Below are 27,765 nucleotides of genomic sequence, written 5' to 3'. Positions count from 1 at the left end.
ACAGTACCATAGAAGAAGAAGGGGCTGCCCATGCGATCACAGACGCCATAGAACAGATAAAATGTTGAGTCTTCTGACCATCTCTATGGGCTATACCAAAACATGGCGAGGAAATAAGTTTATGCATGATATTTGTCGGAAAATTACTTGCCTATTAATTGGTATCAACTACTCTAGCTAAAGTATCTATTTTAGAAGTACGAACCAGCTCCATGACGCTTATCAGTCGAGGGTCAATTGGGACCGTACAGAAACTGTTTGTTTTTGCACAGTCGTCCGTACAGGCAGCGCAAGACGCGATCACTGTCAACACGAAAGGAATGAAAGATTGTGTACGGATATCGAACATTTGACGTAGCTAGCTGTACATTCCACATTGATCGCGCGGCGCGCCATTTGCTACTTCATTTGTGGAACATATGAAGTATCTGCCGGAGTGGAATTGCGACTAGTTAAAATCCATGTTTATTTACAATAAATCATATTTTTGATTTGTGCGTGGGTAGCTAGCTAGTTTGCGTTCATGTTATGGCAGACTGAAAAATGACAGCTCTGCTGCGGACCACCTTTGTATTGCGCTGTTGTTATCTAGCCAGCTAACTTAGCAAGCTAGCTAGCTACTTGTTTCATCTCACAAACATTGACGTTATAATTGCATTGAATTTGTAGTTAGAAACATTCAAATTATCTGTCGACGACCTTCAAACAGCATATACGCAGTAACGTTATTGCCAAAATGAACGCAGTAAGAGAGTACAGCACAATATTGGGTCTCTGTAACGCAATTGAACTTAGTAGGCTAGTTTGCTAGCTAGAGAACTGCGTTTTACCTTGCCATTTTTGCGACCATTTGTTTATGTTAGCTAGTTAAGTTAGCAAGTCAAGTCTCATCAGTGATTGATGTTCGGAGCGGGACTTGACAGCTCAGGACACATAAGTTAAACATTTTCTACTGGCTGCTGCTTTTATTTTGTAGCTAAATTATTAGCTAACTAACGTTAGCTACTACTTTTGCCAGCATGTCCGAAAACGCCCCCACACGAAGCTTGGATGACATAGACCTCGCAGCTTTGAGGGTAAGTGGCTACTGTACATCTAGTTAGCTCAAAGCTGCAGCCAGTTGTCATTATGCGCGTGCCAACGCTTCACTGATTATACCATTTTGGAAACTTGCAACGACTAGAGCTGTCAGTTTGAGGTGCTTGCTTTAGCTAACTAGCTACCTAACGTTATATTTGTTAAATGGCCAGTTGTGGGTTACGCACATAGAATTTTAGAGCTTTGGCTGAATATATTCATATTAGCAAGCAGTATTAGTATTTGCAGATGATTATCAGCTGTAACGTTAAATGTTTATTTTAGGGAGAGAGGGTGGCAAGATTTGAGTCTATCGGGTGTCACTACTGACTACACTATCTTGCTCTTTTTCCATATCACCTTAGTCAATCTAAATCCTATGCCATTTTTGTAAGTGCGTGGACGAGGAGGATGAAGGCCTGATCCGTTTGATCGCTGGCTTTTAAAACAGGCCTGTATCTACAACGTTGCATTTATCCTTTTAAAACTAGCCCACATTGATCTACGTCTAGTCTACCTATCAAACAGTTGCACTGTATCTTATGTAATTGTTACCCGTATCTTATCATACAACTTCATAGACAACAACAAGACAGGCGTTGACTAACTTATTTGCCACAGTGTGTTGTACTACAATATTTCCTTGTAGCCTTTTCAGAAGTAATAACGTCATCTCAAAAATATTTCTACCAAGAGTTATCAAAACATGATTGAAATAGATTTGGGGGATTTCAATTGAGTTTTTGACTGCACTCTCTGACATGCACACAATGGTGTATTGTAAAACTCCTGTTTTGCATGTTCCAAAACATCAAAATTAGAAGTTGAACATAAATAATAAACAAACCCAGACCTGGGAGCTCACACTCCAGGACCATAGACATTCAAGTTATCTATTTGTAATGTGGACCCTCATGGAGGTTGGCCGTTCTGATAACATGATCCAGTGTCAGTATATCATCAAACAAAGACTAGGAGCATGTAACAACAGAGTAGATAACAACAGAGTAGAGGCAGTTTAGTTTGAGAAAGGGAGATTTAATATCTACCGGTATATCTCTCACCTACACACTCTCTAGCGATTTCAGTACAGTGAGTTACAGGCCAGACCTCTCCAGGCAATGCTGTTTAATTTTCCATTCTGAGAGAAGGGGGATGAGAGGGAGAGTGAGCTCTAAGAGGGATGATTCACTTGAGCTCATTGTTTGATGGCTGTCCTATATAACACCCACTCTGCCTGCTACACATAAACACACACATACACACATTCACATAGCCTACAAGTACAATCTAGGCTAGTACTAGTGCATTGCTATGATTTCTCTTTCTATGGAAGACTCAAGTTAGCTAGTAGAATAGGCTTTGTGTAATGGATTTTTTTTGGAAGCCTTGGATTCTTTGAGTTCCCACATCAAAAAATGTCAGGTGGTAGGACAGGTGTCAACACACATTGAATCAACGCTTACCTTCAACTTACCCTTACAGACGGTTTATGTTTTTCTCGATTTGACATTTTCAATGGTTTCCCCCCACCTTCATCTCTTTCTTTCTTCCCTCTCTCTGCGTTGGACGTGGGCGACCATCTCTCTCCTCCCTCTGGATAATTGCATTAGCCTCCTCTATGCCATCATTCGCTCTTCCCCCCTCACCCCTATCATCTCATTCTTTCCCTCTATTTTGTACACTTGTACTCCAGTGCTTTTACTCCAACCCCTTTGTCAGTTTGATCCTGCTTCTCCTACTCTTAGTGCTCCTCTTACACACAGCATAGATACACTAATTTGATGATTTGTCATTCCCATTATGTTTATTTCCTATTTTCCTCTCAACCCCCTTAGCCATAATGCTCACATCTATCTATGCCTCATTTTCTAGTACACCTCTCTCCTCTCCTTATATGCGTTCTCTCTGTTAAAGACAAACACTTGAAAAAGTCAGGAGACAGACCCATTATTGGAACCAGATGAAAGCAGGATGGTCACGCTGTACATTTCCAACCCAAAGCAGCAGCAGCCCCAACGCCCACAGATCCTACACAGGCCATATTGAATCACACTGTGAAAGTGGAACTGGATGTCTTTTTGCCCTCTCCAGGGAAAAAAGCGATGACTGATTTTAATATTTCACTAGAAGTAGCCATTATTAACATCACCTTTGGTTTTTATCTTATGGTGGGGAAAAATAGAAACGTTCTTGCCAATTTCCTATAACGCAACTGGATGATGTCTAGAGCTTCTATGTGTCTCAAAACATCTCCATAGCGCTCTGGCCTCCTTGCTTGTGTGGTCTAGGCCTTATATGTTTGCCAGTCTATTCAAATGTACCATGTCTGTCTCTGCATCTTGTCTCCCAGTCCATCTGGCCTGGTGGTCTGGTCTCTGGTTTCTCTCTGGCAGACTATCTTTATGAATCTGTCTCACTTTCTTCCAGGACCCAGCAGGGATCTTTGAGCTGGTAGAGGTGGTGGGAAATGGGACCTATGGACAGGTGTACAAGGTAAGACGAGACATATGGATGGGGTTTGGGTCAGTGACCCAGCGTAGGAGGTGAGAGACACTGAGGGGATGAGTAAGATGAACCACTGAGCTGGTTGAAGCTCAGATTGAGGCTGTCTGAGTGTCTCCCCTGAGTGTCTCAAACTCCAGCTGTGGTAGTAAATCTGAGATTAGGCCAGATTAGTGCAGCTGTGCTGGACCACGCTGAGGCTGTCAGTCTGAGGAGCCCGGTAGACGGGTAGTGGTAAAGAGATAATATGGAGATAACTAAAAAGTAGAGTGGAGAGAAGAAGAGTAAATGACGTGGTGTAACATACAGCATAATCACTCTCAAAACTGATTAAACCTGGGCGGAGTTCCTTGAACTATTAGAGATTTTTGGCTCAAAGTTAGGATATTTTTTTTTTTTTGCGCTGACATCTGTTGTACTTACTTCCGTTTCTCGTTTTGATTGACCAGTTAAGATGATCAAGTCTGCTCTGCCTTTAATCAGGGGCGTCACGTGAAGACAGGCCAGTTGGCTGCAATAAAGGTGATGGATGTGACTGAGGAGGAAGAGGAAGAGATCAAGGCTGAGATCAACATGCTGAAAAAGTACAGCCATCACCGCAATATCGCCACCTACTATGGAGCCTTCGTCAAGAAGAGCCCGCCTGGACATGATGACCAGCTCTGGGTCAGTCTGATGGCTTCTGTCCCTGTCTGGTGGTATAATCTGAGGGAGAGCTTCATCATTTATAGGGCTCTCTCTGATATCCATGAACCCCATAATGCACAGAAACAAGATTAGGGTTTCTGCATGCAGCATTTATTATTTATTACAGACACACTGAACATTGTATTTATGTGTGCTAAGTTCCTTCCTGTCTGTGTATAGCTGGTGATGGAGTTCTGTGGGGCGGGCTCAGTGACAGACCTGGTGAAGAACACCAAGGGCAACTCTCTGAAGGAGGACTGGATCGCTTACATCTGCAGAGAGATCCTCAGGGTGAGGAACCACAGTGCACCCACTATAGAACCATTACACAACAGTCTGAATCTTTAGGCCAAGCACCCTGCATTGGAAAAGTGCCATTACAGACGTCCTCCAGAGGGCCCCGAACCCCTGACTGAACTCTGACCCCTCTCTGATACCCAGGGCCTCTCGCACCTCCACCAACACAAGGTCATCCACAGAGACATCAAGGGCCAGAACGTGCTGCTGACAGAGAATGCAGAGGTGAAACTTGGTGAGATGATTGATTCTAAACTGTTAATGTGTTTGCTCTGCTGCTGCTTGTGTTTACATGTATTTATGTACAGTGTGTGGACTTGTTGTGATCAAACATTTGTATGTTTTCCGTACCAGTGTTCCGACCAGAAAAAATACAAAAACAAAATAAATTTCCAAAATTGGTTCAAACCAAGAGAAAGTAACTGTTCATATAGTTAATTTTTGTTCTTTTTTTTAACCTGTGAAAACAAAATAGTTTTGAGAAAATAGCTCATCAATTTACTTGAACGCGTACGCTAGTTGTTTACACGATTAATTGGTCAGAAAAGTGCAGGCGTGAGATGCGTCTGACATTTCACTGGTGGAAAGAGCTGGATGGACATGGAGGGGGCTTGGCTTGAAGTGCTGAACATCATGATGTGAACTGGAATGTGTTTAGGCTATTACTAGCATTATAAGTACACCAAATTACAGAATTGTATACTAGACAGGAATATTTTTGTAACAAAAAAAATTACATTATTAATCGGTTCTTAAGATTTTAAAATAACTGTTCTGTTCCGGAACACTAGAGATCTCTTTCGTTCTCGGTTCTGTTTCCATTCCTCAAACATTATTTTTTCTTTTTCGGTCTTTGGTTCTGTTCCCTGAACTGGTTGTGATGAATATGTAATCCTGCTCTTTGTGGCCATATGTAATCCTCCAGTCTGTGTGTTTTATAGCAGCTTCCCTCAGTCTGAATAAAGTACTCAATTGTCTCACCATCAGGCACACTACATATTTGTATTATGGTTTTATCTACAACTTAACTTAATGAAGACTTGAAACGGTAGTCAAAAAATAATACTGTAGCCAGTAATACGGTGTCTCTGTCCTCCACTGTGTGCAGTGGACTTTGGGGTGAGTGCTCAACTGGACAGGACCGTGGGACGCAGGAACACCTTCATCGGCACGCCTTATTGGATGGCCCCTGAGGTCATCGCCTGTGATGAGAACCCCGACTCCACCTATGACTACAGGGTAATGACCCCTTTCCATCCTAACGTGTCTGTCTGTGTGTGAGAGTGGGTACTAAATCTCGTGTGTCTCCACAGAGTGATATCTGGTCCCTGGGGATCACAGCCATAGAGACAGCAGAGGGAGCTCCTCGTAAGTACCGTTCAGTGCACCTACCCACACACATCTCCACTTTATTACCCTATTCATCCACACACAGCCACACAAACACACACACACACAGCCACACAAACAACAGATATTTATCTCCTAAACTCTCAAAAGCACATTCTGCATGACATAAGCCTGCAGTGGAGAGATTGAATAATCTCCCACATTATGAAACTCCTGTCTCGTCACTGGCTCATAAATCAAGCCATGTGTTTGAGATGGCTCATTCACCACTGTGCTGCTCATGTAAGATACGAGGTGAGGGGGCTATTGATCTGTGGTGCTAGAGAGCCTTCTCTATATCAAACCGCATAGCACAGCAGAAGCACATATCACTGCACACTGCTCCCACCGTAGGCAGCTTTGAAGTGGGATGCCTGCCTGTAGAAGGAGTCTCTCTCTGGCGCGCCTGCTGTTGCTGTACCCACCCAGTATGCATGACACAGCCCATCCAGACAGGCTGACAGTCAAGGGCTGTTGTTGTCGCAGGCCTGTTGTCAATGATGTGCCGTCATGAATTATGCAACAGGGACTTACTCACATTCTCACTAACACTGTGAGTTTCTACTGGTGACTGGGATGCTACTGGCTAATTGTTAGCTAGCATTGCTGTTGTTTTTCAAAACCTGACAAAACCACCCTGTGGTCTGACATGAGCAGACTGATTTCACTCGTGAACAAACCGACATCCATTCTGTTGTGATGACTAGATGTGCAAAACCAGTGAAATGTGCACGTCTGTACATGTATCACATAAAAAGTTCCCACAGATGCACAAACTGTTTTTATACAGCACAAACATTGTCGAGAATGACATACTGGTCATGTAATCGTCATGTAGTCAATGAAAGTACTGAAATGAAACCCACTGCATGCCTTGGGCAGTATCAGAAGTAACGTCAGTGTATTCGTCCTAACAAAGGGCATTTTATTGTTGAGCTTATAACCTAACCAGACAGGTTAAGCTAGCTATGCTGGGAAGACTATAAGTAACAGTGTTGCTCAAACAAGACAATGGAGCAATAGGTGTGAGGCAACAAAGAAAGGATAAAGATCGGGTTTATCAAGACCACATTATATTGATTGGGAATACCTGGGCTACTAGTGTCACAATTTATATGCATAAGGATTATGTGATCATTCCATGTTTATACTGTATAGTAGTATACTAGCGGTATTTAAATGCTCTTTTGATTTAAATGCTTTGTACCAATCCATAATTCTCTCTCTCTCTCTCTCTCTCCCCCCCCCAGCTCTGTGTGATATGCACCCTATGAGAGCTCTGTTCCTCATCCCGAGGAACCCCCCTCCCAAACTCAAGTCCAAGAAGTGGTGAGTGTGCGGTTTGGTTTCTGCTGTTGTTTTTCCTAAAACTTCAGTTTTATTTTAGGACATATAGCTATTTTCTTTTGGCTCCCGGTCCTCCGTCCCTCCCTTTGCAGTGATAAGATTATTTCTTACCATAGCCCTGCTGCGCTTTACTGAACTATTTACATCCAACACCAGCTGGCCATGGTACAGTGGCATGTCAGAAATGTTATCACTAATACTAATGTAGCCTGTTTTCTTTACTTGCACAATTTTTCCCTGACAAAGCAGGCATGTAGTAAGGAATTATCAGACCTCAAACACAAGTCAGTCATCCGAGAATCACATATTTCAATTACTCATACAAATTATTCAATGACTAAGACAAGAATGTATTGAATGAAGTTGTTGCTCAATGCACATGTTTCATTTGGTTGACCTATAGTACATACTTTAGTGATGGCTATTGGCTTCCAGACAAGTCATGTGGATAACTGTACTGCAATTGATACACCCAAGTACATCCTAATGAAAATAGCAGTGAAAAATCCACCGTAAGAGGCACTTTTGTACATTTAATGTATGGACACTCAGACTGTCTTTCTGTCTCTATTTCACTCTCCCACGCACACAGACCTTCCCTGTTCTTATCCCTTCTTTCTGAACACTCATCTTGGGGTAGTTTTCATTCCCAAATACATGTGACCTTGAGGAGATACCAGGCCTCCTAAAATTCCCACCCACACCAGCTCTCCCATCTATCTCCACCAAATACCTGTTACTCAACACCCCCCTCTTCCTCACCTGACTCTGACCCACCCACCCCCCCTCCTCCAGGTCTAAGAAGTTCATAGACTTTATAGAGGGCTGCCTGGTGAAGACGTACACCAGCCGGCCAACCACAGAGCAGCTCCTGAAGCACTCGTTCATCCGGGACCAGCCCACGGAGCGCCAGGTCCGCATCCAGCTCAAAGACCACATCGACCGCACACGCAAGAAGAGGGGAGAGAAGGGTGAGAGAGGGAAGGGCTGGCCTGAACCTGACTGAGGCCTCTGTTGGTTTGTGTTGGGCATGCGATATTGTGTTTTGCAGATGTCTGTGTGCGTAATGGTTGATGGAGGGGTGAGGTTGACTGTGAGGATGGGGTGTGTTATGGTCATTATAAGTACATATAGATAACTGCCAAAATAAAGGAAGCGCCAAAATAGTGTCTTAATAGGGCATGGGCCACAACGAGCCACCAGAACAGCATCAATGTGCCTTGGCATAGATTCTACAAGTGTCTGGAATTCTATTGGAGGGATTTGAGGCAATTCTTCCCCAAGAAATTCCATAATTTGGTGTTTTGTTGATAGTAGTGGAAAACGCTGGCTCAGGCGCCGCTCCAGAATCTTCTATAAGTGTTCATTTGGGTTGAGATCTGGTGACTGAGACACACCCTTTAAACCCCCTATGCTCCTTTAAGACCCCTTTTTCAAAGTCACTGAGATCTCTTCTAGCCATGGTAACCAAAATAATGGGCAACTGGGCATTTTTATACAGAACTAATCATGATGGGATATTAATTGCTTCATTAACTCAGGAACCACACCTGTGTGGAAGCACCTGCTTTCAATATACTTTGTATCCCTCATTTACTCACGCGTTTCCTTTATTTTGGCAGTTACCTGTATTTTTTCAGGACTATAGGATAGGCTTTTTCATTTCTGTTCATTCTTTCCCCCTCACTCCATATGTTTCAGAGGAGACGGAGTATGAGTACAGTGGCAGTGATGAGGAGGATGAGAACCGTGGGGAAGACAGGGAGTCCAGGTAACACAACACTACCCATATAACATTACTACCCCAGTAATATAAGACTATAGTGTCCTGAGATGAATGACACAATCTCCTGCTTCTCTACTATGATCTCTCCATCACTTCATCCTACTATATTTCTCCATATCTACATCTTCCTTTCCAACCCTTCCTCTCTCCTCCAGTACCTCCATCCTGAACGTCCCGGGTGAGTCGACGTTGAGGCGGGACTTCCTGCGTCTGCAGCAGGAGAACAAGGAGCGGTCGGAGGCTCTGAAGAGACAGCAGGCCCAGCTGGCTGCCCAGCGCCGAGACCCAGAGGAACATAAGAGACAGCTGCTGCACGACCGACAGAAACGCATCGAGGAACAGAAAGAACAGCGCCGCCACCTGGAAGAGGTAATACACACACACACACACACACACACACTGACAAACAGACAACCTTATCAACTGTGGCTTGTGTCCTTTAGCTTGCTTAAGCAAACCTCGATTTTACCCTTTGAGGTAAACACTTGTGACCAACATGGTTCAGCTGACTTGATCGCACCTTACAGAGAAGGAATCATCACAAGCCTTTTATCTAGCTATTTATGTCAGTCCGAGTCTTTCACAGTAGACCGATTTACTGTGATTGTACTAAGCTGTTATGTACATTGCCATAACACAATGTACACTGTTTTTGGAGATGGCATAATACAGCAGGATATGAAGCTTGCTAATTTAGCTAGTTGGTCATGCCAACGGTTTGATATCTATAATAAAAATTGTATTAATGAAAATGAGAATTATTAATAATTGTACATAATTAAAATACTTCCACTGGATTAAAATCTCAATTCATGTTGGTTTACCTGCATACAGTGTACAGTAGATGGGAATTTATTATCACAAGGTCAGGAAGCAACTTACCGTCAGGGAGAGAAAAATATAAATGATAGCTGAATGTTCTCTGGAGATTGTTAATCATTCATTCTCAGCACAAAAGAGAAGACGAGCATTTTAAATGTAAAACGTGTCATCAGCAAGTGATATCTTAATTCAACAAAGAGGCATCCTCTCTTCAGGGAGTTGTTTTAATAGGGAGGCTGTAGTGTCTTTTCAGAAGACTGCTTAAAACTATTCAGGGTGATACCAATTAGAAGAACAACTGGCCAAGTGTTTGAATCAGGAAGCAGCGCGGTCTCAGAAGAGGAGCAGGGCTGCAGTGGCTGGCGGTAACAGTGGCTGGCAGTGACTCACGACTAACATCTCGCTCTCTCTCGTTCTCTTTTGCTCGCGCTCTCCATTTCCTCTCTCGGTGGAGGGGGAAAAAAACAAAAGGTTTATGCAAGGTATCCATATAACCACAACTAATGTGCAAAAGTGGCCTGCACACTAATTTCTCTCCCGCTCTCTCCTGTCATCCCTCTCAGCAACAGAGAAAAGAGCGAGAGATGGTGAGACAGCAAGAAAAGGGTCCCCATCGGAGACTTGACGATATAAGGAGGGAGGAGGATAGGAGGCTGGCCGAGAGGGAGCAGGTAACCAACCTCGAAGCACAGGAGCACAATCAGCCAATTGGGGAGAGGTGTGGGTGTAGCATACACTGCAGCCTACTGCAAGCCATTCTAGCTGTGGAATGTCCGTGCGCTGGTTGCCATGGCAGCCTGGATCTAAATTAGTGTATTTTCAGTTTTCTGTTGGAGAGCTCAGTTTCTGCTGCTCTGTTTTCGCTCTACCTCTACCACACAGTGACTGGCATTATATCACAGTCAACCTACGTTTTATAATCTACTCTCCTAGTCTTCTTTTCTCCATCAACCTTTTAACTCTCCTACCATTGCCCGTTTCTTCACGATAACTAACCTGCATCTAGTACTGACCTGCATCTAGTACTGATTGAAGACGTGATGCAATTTATATGGAATTGTGTTGTAGTCTTAACAGTAGATATTCAATAGAAAAAAGCGAATACCATTTGCAGTAGCTTTTAGTGTGACTGTAGAACTTTAAAGCCATGACAAATCACTAGGGCTGTGTACTAACTAGTGTATGACAGTCATAAATCCCCCCTACATCGTGGTCTATTTATATCTATCCTCTTCTCCATTGTCTTTCCTTTCCCTCTACACCCCTCCTCCACCTCTCTTCAGGAGTTCATAAGACATAAGTTAGAGGAGGAACAGCGGCAGTTAGAAATTCTTCAGCAGCAGCTGCTTCAGGAGCAGGCACTGCTCATGGTAACTCTCTTCCTTCCTTTATCCTGCAGTCACCTCTTCTCCTCAGACCTAGTCTACCCCTACCTCTTCCTGCAGTGCATACTGCTTACCTTACCCTCCTCCTCCTTGCACTTCACACTTCTCACCACTAGAGGCATCAAAAACTCCATGTACTGTATGTCGCTTTTTACTTTATGAAAACATTTATTGAGAGACCTGGAGAATCATTTGAGGGAACTCTGAGAACAAGGCCCTTGTCTATGTATACCCTGCATGATGTCCCCATTTTTGTATGTGTGATTGTGTCTGTTTTGGGGGCATGTCAAAGGGGTGTGTATTGTGTACTAGCCCTGCTCAGTCCTAGATATGTCTGCTTTGACCGTATCATGGTGTGTGTGCAGGAGTACAAGCGTAAGCAGCTGGAGGAGCAGAGGCAGTCGGAGCGTCTGCAGAGGCAGCTGCAGCAGGAGCATGCCTACCTGGTGTCCCTGCAGCAGCAGCAACAGGACAAGAAGCCCCAGCCCCTCTACCACTACAGCAAGAACCTGGAGCCCAACAACAAGCCTGCCTGGGCCCGAGAGGTACAATAATACCACACAGACAGGAACAGTGGAACATGCTCTTACTTCACCTTAAATAACCCTAGGGACCACACCTTTCATTACATAGTGTTTTATAACCTAGAGTAATATAGAGTAATACCAGTGGAATACATTTAGCAATTTCCCTGTAACAAGCTAGCATATACAAGCAGTTATGCTGTATCACCTTAGGTGTCATATTTTTTCCTGAAGGTTAGTCTGAATCGACATCTGTGTGACGTGCTCTCTCCCTCCCTCTCCCTGTCTCCTGTCCCCCGTCTTTCCCTCTCTCTCTCTGTCTCAGGTGGAGGAGCGCAGTAAGCTCAACAGGCAGGGCTCACCCAAAATCTGCACCACTGTCTCTGACACTGCCATCCAATCACGCTCTGACTCCATCAGCCAATCCGGAGGGGGCCAGGCTGCTCAGACCCCGCCTATGCAGCGGCCTGTTGAACCTCAGGGGGGGCAGGGCAAGGTGTGTTGGTGTTAATCTGGGAATGTATTTGTGTGTACTTTATTTGTATGTTTTCCCTTGTTACAACAGTGCAGGCATTTTGATCAAATACTGGTTTAGCACAGTGGAGACTGCGATGTCTTCCTAGAGCTGCATTACCCCCTGTGTAATAATGCGTCTTTGACCTTTATTTATTTCCGATCTTCTTTTCCTTCCTTTTCTCCCCTCTCCTCCTGCACCCACCCTCTTCCCTTCTTATTGAGTTCATATTGTTTTATTGCCCTTATTTCATAAAATGGCAAAAATCCCTTTATTCCCCATCTTAAAAATGCATAATCCTCCCTCCTGTCCCACTATCCTGCCTGCTCTCACTGCCTTGCCCTGCCCTCTCCTCCACCTGCACACTCCCCTCCCTCCTTCTTCACCGCTGCCCCCCTCCAGTTCCAGATGGCCCACTTGGTCCCGCTGAAGCCCTACGCTGCCCCTGTCCCCCGCTCCCAGTCCCTGTGTGACCAGCCCACTAAGACCATGTCCGCCTTCCCCACCCAGGACCCCTCCCCTACCCCCACCCCCCGCCCCATCCACTCCAGGGAGCTAGTCCGACAGAACTCCGACCCCACCTCCGAGAGCCCTGCCCCACAGCCTCGCACAAGGGAGGACCGCGGCCCCTGGATCCGCCTGCCAGAGATGGAGCAGCCGCCCAAGGTGAGAGACCACCTGCTGGGTTTTAGTCTTTAGATGTTGACTAAAGACAGGGCTCCAGACTAACATTTTCCCCTGGTGGCACTGGCAAGCCCACGATTTGGTCACACCAATTTTTTTCACAGCCTCACGTAATATAATTTTAGCATCTTAGAAATTCACTCACAGTGCTTTATTTTAAAAGTGTAATAGACTATCCGAGATGTTATTCAAGAAATACGTTGTTTCATCATCTTTTCATGTTGTGATTCAAAATATTTTAATGTGCAACCTAATCCAGTGATTGTCATGCATTTTGGGTTGACAATTAAGCGATTGTTATATTTTACTGTTAAAATAGGGCTACAGAATTATATATATTTTAATTTATTTGGGGCTAGTTCACCGCCTGAGTTAGTGGAAACTCAAAACACATTAGCTAGATCGCTAACTCTAAATATAATACCCACTGCTAGTAACCATGTATTAATCTAACAGTAAATGTAATGTCCCAAAAAACTTTGTAGCCTACCGCCCAATAACGCCTGTGCAATCGCAGTGGCCTATGCACATCTCGTGCGCTCCTTATCTCAAAGCCATATCAAATATCTTGGTTGTAAAACAGTTGCTTTTGAGCACAAGGTTGAGAGTTGAGAAATATTAATTATACCTACAGAAAGCTGAGAACCACCTCTCTTCAACCTTGACAACCGGATAGCTGTGTTTTCCCCACAATTGGATTTGAAATCTTATACAATCAGAAAGAAGATAAATTCTCCCAGAGCATTTTTTTCCCCCAGGAAGGAAATGGCTCGCTCGACACAGCAGCAGGCCCCAGCGAAACAGTTACAGGGGCAGGCAGACACTTTCATTACAGGAATCATAAGGATAATGTACTTTACTGTTTGACCAAATCATGGTTTTAGCCTTCTAAAAAAATAGGAGGTTTTGAGTGAGGTGACCATGTAGAATACATTTTTTTACCCGCACAGCCAAGTCAAGGGGTCACAAAATGCGACTAAATGGTCGCAGTCTGGAGCTCTCTAAAGAGCACTCACTAACTGTAAGTGGCTCTGGATAAGAGTGTCTAAAAATGTAAAATAAAAAAAAAAAAATGTAATGTTGTATTTCACTGTCTTTCCCAGATTCCCCAGAGGACAGCCTCCATTGCCACAGCTCTCAACACCAACCTCTCGTCTGGCATCAGGCTTCCAGTCAGAGCCAGGTAACTCAGGCGGACACATTTTAGCTACTCTCAGTCTAATGTCGGCATCAAGAACGCAACATTTCCCCCTACTTGATTTAGGTTGTGGGGGAAAACGCTTTCCAATCTGTCTCAAAGTCCACGCCTTCCTCTGCCAAAGCCCGTTCCCAGTCCCTCCCTCCTTCTCCAGAAAGTCCACCTGTGTTTATTATAATTTTTTTGCTGCATGCTGACAACATGGAGGTATCTGGCGACGTTTTCGATGAAAATATTTCACAGGTATGCAGTGTTTATTAGAGACTTGTGGCTAAAATCCCTGTCCCCACTCTAAGCAACACATCTGCGAAATTCTGATTTGTCAAAATAATCAGCTGACGGTATTCCAACGCACTGAACAGAAACTGTTTTACTCCCTGTCTCACCCATGAGCTCGTTTGCCGACAGATTTGCATTTAAACGTGTGTCAGGAGAGATTACTCTGATTCCAATCATGACACATGAATGATGGTAGATCATGACACAGTTATGATATTCACTGCTGAGGCTGGATAACTGATCTGGTGTCTTCCTTAACAGCAACCCAGACCTCAGCCGCAACGACCGCTGGGAGAGAGGAGATAGCGTGAACCTCGTGTCCAATCTGCCCCAGACTGGCTCTCTGGAGAGGCACCGGATACTCAGTGAGTATATCACACTTTCGCTGACTCTGCTTCTCTCGCCATCTCTTGATCCCTCGTATGGAATGAAAGCATGCCCCAACAATGATGTTAGCAATTCCATGGTGATATTCAGTGTGTTGGTTTCAGGCTCCTCCAAAATGGACTCCCCCATACTAGGCCATGACGGGCGCATGAAGGGGCACAAGCCAGGGGAGTCTCGCACCTCGTCCCGCCCCAGTCGACCTGCTGTAAGTACCCCTCACCTGTAAAACACCCTCCCTCACTCTGAACACTGCATGAAGGAAATTCAGACACTTTACACACCCTTATCTTTTCTCAGCTGTTCACACGCATCTTCTTTTAAGCTTATCACTTGTAGAAATCTATATTTCTCTTTTCACTGACTATTCTGCACTATTGGAACATCTACGCTCACTAATCCCTACAACTGATATTGTTCTGGATATTGACACCTGCACTAACAGTTTCTCTTTCTTGGCCTATTTTCTGTACCTGTTGCTCACACCCTTTCCTCTGCACTCTTTGTCAAAAGAAATATTATAATCCACCCTCTTTTTCTCTCTTCCTACTCCACTTACTTCCCTGTTTGTCCACTGCTTCTTCCAATGCACAGAGTTACAAGAGAGCAATAGGAGAGGTTAGTATCTCTGTGTGCTGTGATACATATGTTTTTGCTTCCACTATGTCAGGCTGCTGTATTAAGTTACACAAGCCTGTCATAGTCCTGGTATGCTGGAAACACCCAGCTCTATGCTTCCCTAATATCTGTTGCTTGTCTGTGTTGTCTGCGTGTGTGTCTGTTTGTGTTCAGGACCATGGGCTGTATGCTAAGGAGCGCCCTGAGGAGCAGCCCAGACCTCCGGTGAAGGCCAACGACTACTCCTCATCCTCAGAAGGCAGTGAGAGCAGTGAGGAGAGTGAGAGTGGAGAGGGGAATGAAGAGGACAGCCCCACAGACCGGTCAGTACCAGGGTGGGAGACACACACACACTGACAAACAGGAAAGAGAAAAAAGGAATGGCTTTTTAGAGACATAGCTACTTGTGAATTATGTTATTGAAAGCCCATTGTCCGCTTTTTACCGCCACCCTAACCTTTCCTTGTCTTTTTATTTTCCTGTCCACTTCATGTCCTCCACTGCACTCTACTCTGTCATCTTCCTCTGTTTCTTTCCCCTCTTCCTCACTGACTTCATCTCCTGTCTTTCTTTAGTCCACGGGATGCAGACTCTGACTCAGTCAACACCATGGTGGTTCATGAGGAGGAGGGGGAGGGAGGGGAGGAGGGTCAGGCAGGAGTCTACGGGGACCAGACCATGCTGGTGCAGAGGGTGAGTCATCTGTCTCTCAGGAAGTAGCCTACGGGGGGGGGTGTATGGATATGTATGGGTGGTCAGGTTACTCTTATGTAGGGGTTGTGTGATTGTGACTGGTTTGTCCCCGTTGCCTGGCAGACACCAGAGAAGCGGAGCCACAATGGATACACCAACCTGCCTGACGTGGTGCAGCCCTCCCACTCCCCCACTGACTCGGCCTCCCATTCCTCCCCTGGGAAAGACTCTGTCTATGATGTGAGTCTCTCGGTCTGTGTCTCTCTGACTGTCTGTCTCTCTGCGTGTCTCTGACGGTCAGTCTGTCTCTGTCTCCCTGACTAATCCGCCAATATGTCTGTCTCCATGTACAAGTTTCTCTGCCATAAACCCCATTCCCAGTGGTATTTCTCACTCCCTTCCTGTTTCCCCCAGTATCAGTCCAGGGGTCTAGTCAAGGCGTCAAGTGGCAAGTCCTCCTTCACCACCTTTGTTGACCTGGGCATGTACCAACCACCAGGCCCTGTGGATGCCATCTCTGTGGGCAGTAAGTACATACTGTAGAACTGGTCATTATCATAAGTGGTTAAATAAGGTTCCCCTATATACCTTCACTTACCTAGTTTCCTATTCTAGTCTCTCTAGCTTCAGTACTTGGCTCACAATCATCAGCATCTTACTTACTTTACTGCTGTTGGTAAATCTGAGTCATGGAAATGTCTCATAAGCAGGAGGGAAGCAGTTGCCCACAGTAGCTTGATTCAATATTATCATTCCCTTAAGGACGTTTTGGCATTCATAGAGAAACTATGGGTTGTATTTCTCTCCTCCCTCTCAACTCTGCTCCTGTTGTGTCCAGGCCTGGGCTCCAGGTTTGAGCAGCTGAAGATGGAGGTGAGGAAAGGCTCCATGGTGAACGTGAACCCCACCAACACACGCCCCCACAGCGACACCCCCGAGATCCGCAAGTACAAGAAGAGGTTCAACTCTGAGATCCTCTGTGCTGCTCTCTGGGGTGAGACTGACGGCACACTGGTCTAAGCTATAGCCCACACTCTAATCATATGAGCCACATGCACAGAATTAAAATGGAACATAGAATTATATGTATTTCAATGACCACATGTAACACACTTTGTTCCATCCAGCTTGAGTATCACATTTTTCACATATTGTAGGTCCTGATTGCATTAAGGGGGACATTTTGTATCTAAGCATGTGTGTGTCCCCAGGTGTGAACCTGCTGGTGGGGACAGAGAACGGTCTGAAGCTGCTGGACCGTAGTGGTCAGGGGAAGGTCTACCCCCTCATCAACTCCCGCAGGTTCCAACAGATGGACGTCCTGGAGGGACTCAACCTGCTCATCACCATATCAGGTGATTGATTAGTACTGCTCAGCACTTTAACACACTGCACTCACCTGGGGGTCTGTTTAGGAGAGCAACGTCACAAAACCTTCAGGTAGAGCTAACAGGATTCTATCTTTTGCATTTCTATCTGCGATGTTCTGAACGTTTCACTTTGTTGAATACACTTGTGGAAAAGGACCTGTGCACCACAAACATCTGTTGCTACTAAGCACCTTTTCTTATCCACTATATAACCCTGTGTGTGTGTCCATCCCAGGTAAGAAGAACAAGGTGCGTGTGTACTACCTGGCCTGGCTGAGGAACAAGATCCTCCACAATGACCCGGAGGTGGAGAAGAAGCAGGGCTGGACCACCGTAGGGGAGATGGAGGGATGTGTGCACTACAAAGTGGGTGAGTAAAGGGAGGAAGGAGACAGAGTAACAGTGATGTGACCCGTTATTGAACCTTGTATCTATTATCAATGCGTTCAGTTTTTCGAACAATGTATATTTACACAATTGGTTTTGCCTTTTGGCACTGTTTATTTATAGCGTCACAAAGGCTCTAATCCCACTTTGTTTGTGTCTAGTGAAATATGAGAGGATCAAGTTCCTGGTTATAGCTATGAAGAACGCGGTGGAGGTATACGCCTGGGCTCCCAAGCCTTATCACAAATTCATGGCCTTCAAGGTAGGTCTCACCTTTCCTGCCTCAATGTTCTGAATGCCAGGAGTTCTATTTCCCCTCAGCCAGTCGACCAGAACAACATTCAAAACCTCTTATGTTCTCTCTCTTTTCCTTTCCCATCTCTCTTTCTCCCCTCTCTCTTTCTCTTCTCTCACTTTCCTCTCTTCTAGTCCTTTGGTGACCTGCCCCACAGGCCCCAGTTGGTTGACCTCACAGTGGAGGAAGGACAGAGGTTGAAGGTCATCTACGGCTCCAGTGCTGGCTTCCACGCTATTGATGTCGACTCTGGGAACAACTATGACATCTACATCCCAGTGCATGTGAGTGGAGGAGTTCCTCATGTGACAGCACACGCAGACGCAGAAGGCATTGAGTGTGTAGGACACCAACTCATCTCCAGGGCTAGACCGAAACTACGGGGCAGAATCTCCTTATTAAGCCCTGTCGTGACGTGACTTACTTGAATGTATGACTGTTATTTATCAAATTACCTAACTATGTTTAATTGTCACTTGATTAAATGAATCGTGTAACAATGAACTCATTAGGAATAAGTTTAACGAGTTACCATCTCCCGAATTAAACTCTTAGAAGATATGTTATATATCGATAACAGTCACTTATTAAATAATTACCTCATCAGTCTAATTCGGAACGTCGCATAATCCTTGACCCTGCAAGAACCCTAACCTTATTGATGAATCAGCAATACACAAATTAGATTTATTTATTTACTAGCTAAATAATAACACAATACAAACACACACACACACACACACACAGGTTATTGATTACTAACGTAATACAATGAAAACAGGTCCCTAGTGGACTGGACTAACAATAGCATGAATGCTTGGGTAGAAGTAGGGTCAGAGTGGAAGGGAGGGAGATTGAAACTATTGTGGTTACTTTGGAGACTACGCTCACAGTAATCATAATACTTATGACGCATCACCCTAATAACGCTCATTCGGATTAGAAATGCAACATGTATTTACGTGTAGCTGTCATCGATAGTTGAGTTGACGATGTAGGACTCTGGTTTGCCCACCAGAGATCCCAATGTCCTTGGTAGAGTTTCTGGTCGTAGTAGTGGTTAGAATGGATACTTCAGATGTACCAGCGGTTGTCTGAGAGGGATTGTCCTTCCCACATCGTGTCTTTAGGGAAAGTTCTCTAGACAACTATACATGCCAGCTGCAGACTGAAATGATAAGGTCTAGTGCATTGTCTTCTTCTTCACCTCGTGTAGAGGTTGAGAGTTTCAGAGTTTCTCTATTTCAAATGTGTGGACTAATGTCTCACGTTTTCTGGTCTAGCCATTTTGTAACGTTTAGCTCACGCTTCACGTCTGCTGGTCTTATAGAGTGTCAACCATTTTAAGCCATGGGCTTCCTGGTCTAATGTTAAAATGTTTTTCAAGGCTTTTTATGCACTCAGGGTAAAAGGGGCGTTCCATCATGTTTGTGCTCATCTGGGCGTGGCCGCTGACTGAGAACAAATCAATATGGAAAACAATAATCTCATCTAGAATGCTAAAATCACATTGTTATCTTCACAAAAGTATTATTATACTTAATCATTTGTTTTATACAACAATTAGATGCAAACCTCATAACTGGGAAGTGTACACCCCCAGAGATACAGTTATGTTGTTCCACCGTCTTTAATGACATCACAACGTAGTAACAAATTTTGCATTATTGTTTTATTAAGTCCCTACTGACCATTTCCCACATTCTTTTTAAGTAGGAATATTGTTTCATTATCCACTTTTGGATGTTGGAGTCTTGGCGGGAAGACTTCCTTTGTTAACAAAGGGGTCCTTTCCCCCAATACTTCATGGCAAGGAAGAGAAAGTCTGCACGGTATTTACGACCGGTCATAAAACTTGCCCCCAGGATAGGTGGTGGTCAAACCTTTGCCTAGCCGGCATGTTTGATCCTCAACCTATGAGGGCAAGTCATGACAGCCCCCACAAATTCTTCCAAATCAAAGAAAGCTTTGGAATTAATTGACAACTACAATATCTATAAAACATGAATAATGATACGTTTCATTGATTAGATGCCCAGACCTGAAAGGTATTGATATGAAAACCTCACAGATTCTACCCATTTCTTGCAAGATTTACATATATTTTACATTTTAGTCACTTAACACTCTTATTCAGAGCGACTTAGAATCAGTGCATTCAACTCTGTTAGGTAAAACAAGCTTCTACTCCTTTGCCCCTGTGTGTGTCCAGATCCAGGTCCAGATAATGCCCCATGCCATCGTGTTCCTGCCCAGCTCGGATGGCATGGAGATGCTGCTGTGTTACGAGGACGAGGGCGTCTACGTCAACACCTACGGACGCATCATCAAAGATGTGGTGCTGCAGTGGGGCGAGATGCCCACCTCCGTTGGTATGGCACATGTGTACACGCACGCACGCACGCACGCACGCAGTCACAGGCACACACGGCATACACACACACTTCTTTCTCTTGAAATGTGGCATGTTCTGAGTTCTCTCTCCCTCTCTCTCTCCCTGTGTGCAGCACATATCTGCTCTAACCAGATCATGGGCTGGGGAGAGAAGGCCATAGAGATCCGTGCTGTAGAGACAGGCCACTTGGACGGAGTTTTCATGCACAAGAGAGCCCAGAGGCTCAAGTTTCTCTGTGAGAGGAATGACAAGGTGGGTCACACACTGGTATTCAAAATATAACTTAAGAGATCTACGTTTATGCCTCCAGTACGTACAACTGAACATTGAACCTGAGTAATAAGCATAATGTCTTGTTAATTTGTGTCTCAGGTGTTCTTTGCTTCGGTGCGCTCCGGAGGCAGCAGCCAGGTCTACTTCATGACCCTGAACAGGAACTGCATCATGAACTGGTGAAGCAACATAGTCCCATAGTTGGTGTATGGAAACCACAAGGCCCCATAATTACAAATACAAATACACAGACACAAAACACTCATACATACACGCGCGCCAACACACAAGCATACTGTAAATCCATTCCAGCCTAAATCTTCACGACAGAGTCCATCTCACCTGCCATCTTCTGACTCCCATGATCTGATTGATCTCCCTCTGGAATGGTAGCTACCTATGAGATATTACTACAGGCTTCTAATGTAATATCATCTCTACTTTGTACTGTATATACTTATCCTGTATTATTGTACCTCAGTCACTTGGTGGGCCTGTGTTTAGTCGTAACTACCGTAGTTAGTTCCTTCTTATTGGGGTATGTTAAAAACATTCCTTACTGGTGAAATACATTTTAAAGAAAGCAAGATTCAACCAGTATAAGTCCAGATTGAATTGTAAATAGCTAGTATCTAACATGTTTAAATGGAAGAGAACATGGGTAGATTGAAGTCACTGGCAGACGTGTATATAACGCCTCCATTCAGGGTGTAGCCTTGGACCTGATATACACTACCAGTCAAAAGTTTGGACACACCTACTCATTCAAGGGTTTTTCTTTATTTTTACTATTTTGTACATTGTAGAATAATAGTGAAGACATCAAAACTATGAAATAACACACATGGAATCATGTAGTAACCAAAAAAGTGTTAAACAAATCAAAATATAATTTATATTTGAGATACTTCAAATAGCCACCCTTTGCCTTGATGACAGCTTTGCACACTCTTGGCATTCTCTCAACCAGCTTTTAGGTGGTCACCTGGAATGCATTTCAGTTAACAGGTGTGCCTTCTTAAAAGTTAATTTGTGGAATTTCTTTCCTTAATACGTTTGAGCCAATCAGTTGTGTTGTGACAAGTTAGGGGGGGTATACAGAAGATGGCCCTATTTGGTAAAAGTACAAATCCATATTATGGCAAGAACAGCTCAAATAAGCAAAGAGAAACGACAGTCCACCATTACTTTAAGACCTGGTCAGTCAATACGGAACATTTCAAGAACTTTGAAAGTTTCTTCAAGTGCAGTCGCAAAGACCATCAAGCGCTATGATGAAACTGGCTCTCATAAGGACCGCCACAGGAATGGAAGACCCAGAGTTACCTCTGCTGCAGAGGACAAGTTCATTAGAGTTACCAGCCTCAGAAATTGCAGCCCAAATAAATGCTTCACAGAGTTCAAGTCACATCTCAATATCAACTGTTCAGAGGGGACTGTGTGAATCAGGCTTTCATGGTCAAATTGCTGCAAAGAAACCACTACTAAAGGACACCAATAAGAAGAGGAGACCTGCTTGGGCCAAGAAACACGAGCAATGGACATTAGACCGGTGGAAATTAGTTATTTGGTCTGGAGTCCAAATTGGAGATTTTTGGTTCCAACCGGCGTGTCTTTGTGAGACGCGGTGTGGGTGAACGGATGATCTCCGTATGTGTAGTTCCCACCATAAAGCATGGAGGAGGAGGTGTTATGGTGTGGGGGTGCTTTTCTGTTGACACTGTCTGTGATTTATTTAGAATTCAAGGCACACTTAACCAGCATGGCTACCACAGCATTCTGCAGCGATATGCCATCCCATCTGGTTTGGGCTTAGTAGGACTATCATTTGTTTTTTTAACAGGACAATGACCCAACACACCACCAGGCTGTGTAAGGGCTACTTTACCAAGAAGGAGAGTGATGGCGTGCTGGATCAGATGACCTGGCGTCAACAATCCCCCGACCTCAACCCAATTGAGATGGTTTGGGGTGAGTCGGACGGCAGAGGTGAAGGAAAATCAGCCAACAAGTGCTCAGCATATGTGGGAACTCCTTCAAGACTGTTGGAAAAGCATTCCAGGTGAAGCTGGTTGAAGGAATGCCAAACGTGTGAAAAGCTGTCATCAAGGCAAAGGGTGGCTATTTGAAGAATCTCAAATAGAAAAAATATTTTGATTTGTTTAACACTTTTCTTGGTTACTACATGATTCCATATGTGTTATTTCATAGTTTTGATGTCTTCACTATTATTCTACAATGTAGAAAATGGTAAAAATAAAGAAAAACCCTTGAATGAGTAGGTGTCCAAACATTTGACTGGTACTGTATACTGTACTGGCACACCCTTTGTTGCAACACTTCATCATATAAGCTCACTCAATATGCTAAACTTCAGATTCCCAATGGCTTAAATATTCAACTCATCATTCAAAAATAAGAGATGTTTGATTAACTTGATTTCATGTTTTTATTTGATTTTTGGGGGGAAGGTTTAAAAAACCTCATTGCAAGACCGACTATCCATGATGTGAACATGGTATCATTCTGTTCCCTAGTAAAATGGAACATACTGCTGTGTTGTAGCTCTATGCTTTCTATTTCTTTATTCTCCCCGTGTTCCATATCGGGGGTGGAGCTATTTACCATTTAGGAGGCTATCTAACAGACTTAAGATATTAACTTTTTTCTTGTCATGAATTTACACTATCACTGCAAACAATTTATAGTATCTGTACTGTTTCTGTATTTGGTATTAGTCTAACTGGCATTCTTACTTTTACTCTATACTGTTATATTGCCATTTATATTGCAATATATATATGCTTTTCTTGTTCAGAGAGGAGTTTAGGTTTAATTTGTTGTGTGTAAAATGTACCAGTGGTAGGGAGTGAGGTGACTTAAGATGTGGGGGTCAAGGGTTGATGAAGTATGAAGGTTTTGAAGTGACATGAATATAGAGGACATAGGAATTGAGTGAGCGAGTGATGTGGTTGTTAGAATATTATAATGGCAGCAGGTGTCATGATCCATACCTTACCTGGGGGGTAGTGCTGGGGTTCAGGCTCTCATCTGGCGTCTGTAATCCAGTGAAATATAGTTCCCTTTTCTCTTGCTAGATCTACTCTTTCTGAAACCTCAGTTTTTTTTAATGTATTTTATGTTAATTGGTATGGATCTGGTTATGTGTGTGTTTGTACACAAATATGTGTTGCTTTATGAGAGTTTGTAGGGATGGGGCTGCAGTGGATAATATTGAACTATTAGTGTGGTTCCAAGCAATAGCTGTGTGATTCTTGAGCCAGTGTTCAAATCCACTGACTGATGCTTTAGCAGGCCCAGTTTTGTGGCATATTTGGCTCTGCAATACTGAACCAGAGGACTCAAACTCATTGGGCACTTTTATTTATCAGCTTACTAAACTAGTAGTAAGGCAACAAGTTGTTGAATATACTGTATTTGCTATTGTTTTCCCTACCAAAGTTCCCAATTATCCTCTGGACATACATTAAACTGCTTTGATTATTTTAGAGATCAGGGAAATGCTTAAGCTGTGGGTATTTTATGTAGTTTATGCTAAATGCTATATATTATAAATATATTTAGTACAGAGGCAAATATTAAAAATTATATTAAAATATATAAGGGAGTAAAGAACAGAATCGATTGACAAACACTTTTAGTACAGTTACAATTTGTATATTTTACTCGTGAGCATGCGTGCATGCACATATCTGAGCAATTCATCCTGTATCACAATTCATTAACAATTATTTGAGTAGTTTCTCGCTAGCCTAGTGCATTCAATATCAGCTGTGTGCTGTTGTGACTGATATCGCAAATGTCACATTTTACACACACTTCACAAGTAGCTCTGGCAGCCATGAAAACGGTCCTCTTATCTTAGTTAGCCAAACTGCCATGTTTACAGTTTAAGCAGTGCCTTGGAGTAGGGAAGGGGCTGGGAGATTGGTGTTGAGGGGAGAAGTGGGGGGGGTGAATATGACCCTCCAGTCACTCTTCTAACTCTGAACTCCATGAAGAAGAGGTATTACTGACAGACGGATCAAAATAATAAATAGTTGCCTCCCTCGTTAAGAATGGTGTCCTGTGCCAATTAAGTGCACTTAAATAGAAACCAGAACGTCCCAATATGTTTCAACGACTTTTAATGTTTTACAGTATCAATGATTATATATTTCATTTTGTAATAATAATCACAATGTTTACCTACTGCTTTTTAAACATTGAATGGACACACCAGTTACAGGGACTGTATCTGTTGCCACCATGTGGAAGAGTTGAGGTGTAGAGGAAACATTAGACATGTAGTCTAGGCATTCTCTAGAGAATTTCAACCATCATTCATTTCAGTGAAGTGTAGAATGCATACAATCTGCTTGTATGACCCATTCATGTGACTAGAATATTGGCACAGGGCAAATGTGCAGTTTGATGATGGCTGCAAACCTAACCAATTTGGAATGTAGCAAATTATATGCCTATAAAAATGCATCTCTCTTGGGCGGCAGGTAGCTTAGTGGGTAAGAGCGTTGTGCCAGTAACCGAAAGGTCGCTGGTTCTAATCCCAGAGCCGACTAGGTGAAAAAATCTGTCGATGTGCCCTTAAGCAAGGCACTTAACCCTAATTGCTCCTGTAAGTAGCTCTGGATAAGAGCGTCTGCTAAATGACTAAAATGTAAATGTAAATATGATGGTTCTCTAGACAGTGGGAGGGGGGCCAAAATACCATAGAAAAGCCATATGCTACTCCACATTTGTTGAGAACAGTATTTCATATGTTCAAATGAAACTGAAGCCAGTGACCTGAGTTTTGTTATGTGGTGTTAGAGGGGCTAGAAACATGGAGATAAAGCAGCAGGTTTTTCTTGAGTGGTCATGTGTGTGGACTGGGTGAGATGCAGTGGGAATGTAACCAACTTAATATATTCTGAAAGGACAATTTTATTAAAGGATATGTAAATTATATTGAGAGATTTAAATAAATGAATGTAAATCTATAAACCAGATTTTTATAACATACTTTACTGTCTGGTATATTAATTAATCTAAGCACAATGTATTCGAATCTACAGTACAGAGGGCAAAGCTATAAATGTGGGTGTGTATGTTAACAGAGACTGAATGTTTGGACTGTTTTTGTGGGTGTGACAGATGCATGAGAGTGATGGCTGAGCTGCATGTATTTCCAGTGGAAGTGCAGATTCCTCTTGATACAGTTCAACTAGTAGTCTTACTGTTGGTTGAGAGGAAGGGAGCGACCAGTCTGATATTGAGGACATGTACTGTGAGATGCAGGAATAGTCAACTGAGACAGAAAGGTGGGTGGATGGAGAGGGTCAACAGTTTGTCTTTAAGCGAGCCATCTATTTTTTTTAATTATAGCAACATTTCTATTGTCAAATCTAAATATACAATATCAGTCAAGTGTAGTGTTACGACAAAGTTGTAACAGTAAAATGGGCTTTGTTACCGAATGGAATATTTCAGCCCCACAAAACATAGGCATATCACAAAGGCTGTCCTTGCCAAATCAAATGTTGACACTTCTTCATAAGCAATATGAGTGTTAAGTTGAATTCTCTGCTGTCTCTCTGTCTGTGTGACTTTGGTGGGAGGGTGTTTATCGTGGCCTTTAGCAGACTGAATGTAAGCTGGACTGTTTGTGTCTCGTAATTGAGAGATACCATACACTGCTTAATCTCAGTTTTTTGGTCTTAATCACAAGAAAATATACCTTCTAATCTACAGTCAGCATAATACTCAAACATCACTTTAACAATTGTGGTGCTTTTCTAGTTTTGCATTAATGCGTTTATCCAGTAATTGCCTTTTTATGATTAAGTATGAGGAGGATCAATACATTTAATGATAAATTATAATACACGATAATCAGTTGGGTGGGTTTCCTGCTTCTGTGTAATGTTTTATTACCTATACAGACTCTAAGCCTCTGCATGTTGCTATTGAGGCAATGACCTGCTCCACCCAATGTAGTCACACACTAATCAGACACTCCATTTACAGATATTATATAGTAATACTGTACAACAGGGTTTTTGCTCTAGCACTACACAGCTGATTCAAATAATCAAAGCTTGATGATGATTTGGTTAATTGAATCAGCTGTGCACTGCTAGGGCAAAAACCAAAACGTGTAGGACCGAGTTTGGGAAACCCTGCTGTACAACAATCTTGGATCTCCTTGTAGAATTAGATTAAAGGATGAATGATTTGTGATTTTTAATAGGTGCTTGTTGTGGGAACCAGTACAGGTGAAAGTCGGAAAGCTGAAAAAGCTGATATCTTTGGATGGGTCTATAATCTCTTTACTTCTACTTTTTTTTTTCAATCTCTTGTTTATGAGAAATTAAATGTCTTTACCATGTTTGTTTAGTGTTTCTTTTTTGAGGGGTTAATTTAAGATTGTATTTAACAGACTGATGAACTTTAACGTTTTAAAAGATTGTATTGAATGAACTCATGAGTCTGTAAAAGTCTTGATGAAGAATTGTTTGAAAAATAAAACTACATTGATCTCATCTTAAATGGTCTATAATAGTGTCTTTATTCATAGATTGGATTCATTGTTCCTCATGCTTTACACCCAATGAGATAATGGGCTAAGCATGTGTTGTATAAATGGCCTCCAGTCTTCTATCAGGAGTTCCCAACCACCATCATGCAGGACTTCACTCCAACCGACACATTTACCAGGCTTGGCGTCCAATAATCAACCATTTCCCTGAAGTGTGGATTTACACTCCACCTTGTGGAATTAAAAGGAATAGACTGGTTTAAAGAACATGGTGGAAACCAATGCTGTATATAAACCTTGGATTGCTTATGCTATGTA

General features: G+C 43.2%; 1 protein-coding gene across 2 annotated transcripts; it reads left to right on the top strand.

The window, feature by feature from the left end:
• On the top strand, positions 1 to 27,458 carry LOC311136003 (misshapen-like kinase 1). 2 transcript variants are annotated; one of them, XM_084170060.1, is made up of 31 exons: positions 1 to 1,076; positions 3,508 to 3,573; positions 4,066 to 4,248; positions 4,450 to 4,560; positions 4,711 to 4,801; positions 5,675 to 5,805; positions 5,880 to 5,934; positions 7,206 to 7,284; positions 8,098 to 8,273; positions 9,004 to 9,073; positions 9,244 to 9,457; positions 10,474 to 10,581; positions 11,194 to 11,280; positions 11,661 to 11,840; positions 12,145 to 12,315; positions 12,736 to 12,999; positions 14,121 to 14,200; positions 14,756 to 14,859; positions 14,986 to 15,086; positions 15,671 to 15,819; positions 16,072 to 16,189; positions 16,313 to 16,429; positions 16,604 to 16,715; positions 17,028 to 17,183; positions 17,401 to 17,544; positions 17,795 to 17,929; positions 18,108 to 18,208; positions 18,376 to 18,525; positions 20,454 to 20,613; positions 20,749 to 20,888; positions 21,009 to 27,458. In XM_084170060.1, exons 1-31 carry the CDS (start codon positions 1,020 to 1,022, stop codon positions 21,090 to 21,092), a joined length of 3,894 nt encoding a protein of 1,297 aa, XP_084026186.1. In that variant the 5' UTR covers positions 1 to 1,019; the 3' UTR covers positions 21,093 to 27,458. The 2 variants fall into 2 exon arrangements, with proteins under 2 accessions (XP_084026186.1, XP_084026187.1); XM_084170061.1 differs by lacking the exon at positions 11,194 to 11,280.
• The last annotated feature ends 307 nt before the right edge of the window (positions 27,459 to 27,765 follow it).

The sequence above is a fragment of the Coregonus lavaretus genome (assembly GCF_964263955.1).
Source record: "Coregonus lavaretus genome assembly, chromosome: 10".
Taxonomy (NCBI): Eukaryota; Metazoa; Chordata; class Actinopteri; order Salmoniformes; family Salmonidae; genus Coregonus; species Coregonus lavaretus.
The sequence above is the reverse complement of the archived record's forward strand: the minus strand, read 5'-3'. Positions and strand labels throughout refer to the sequence as shown.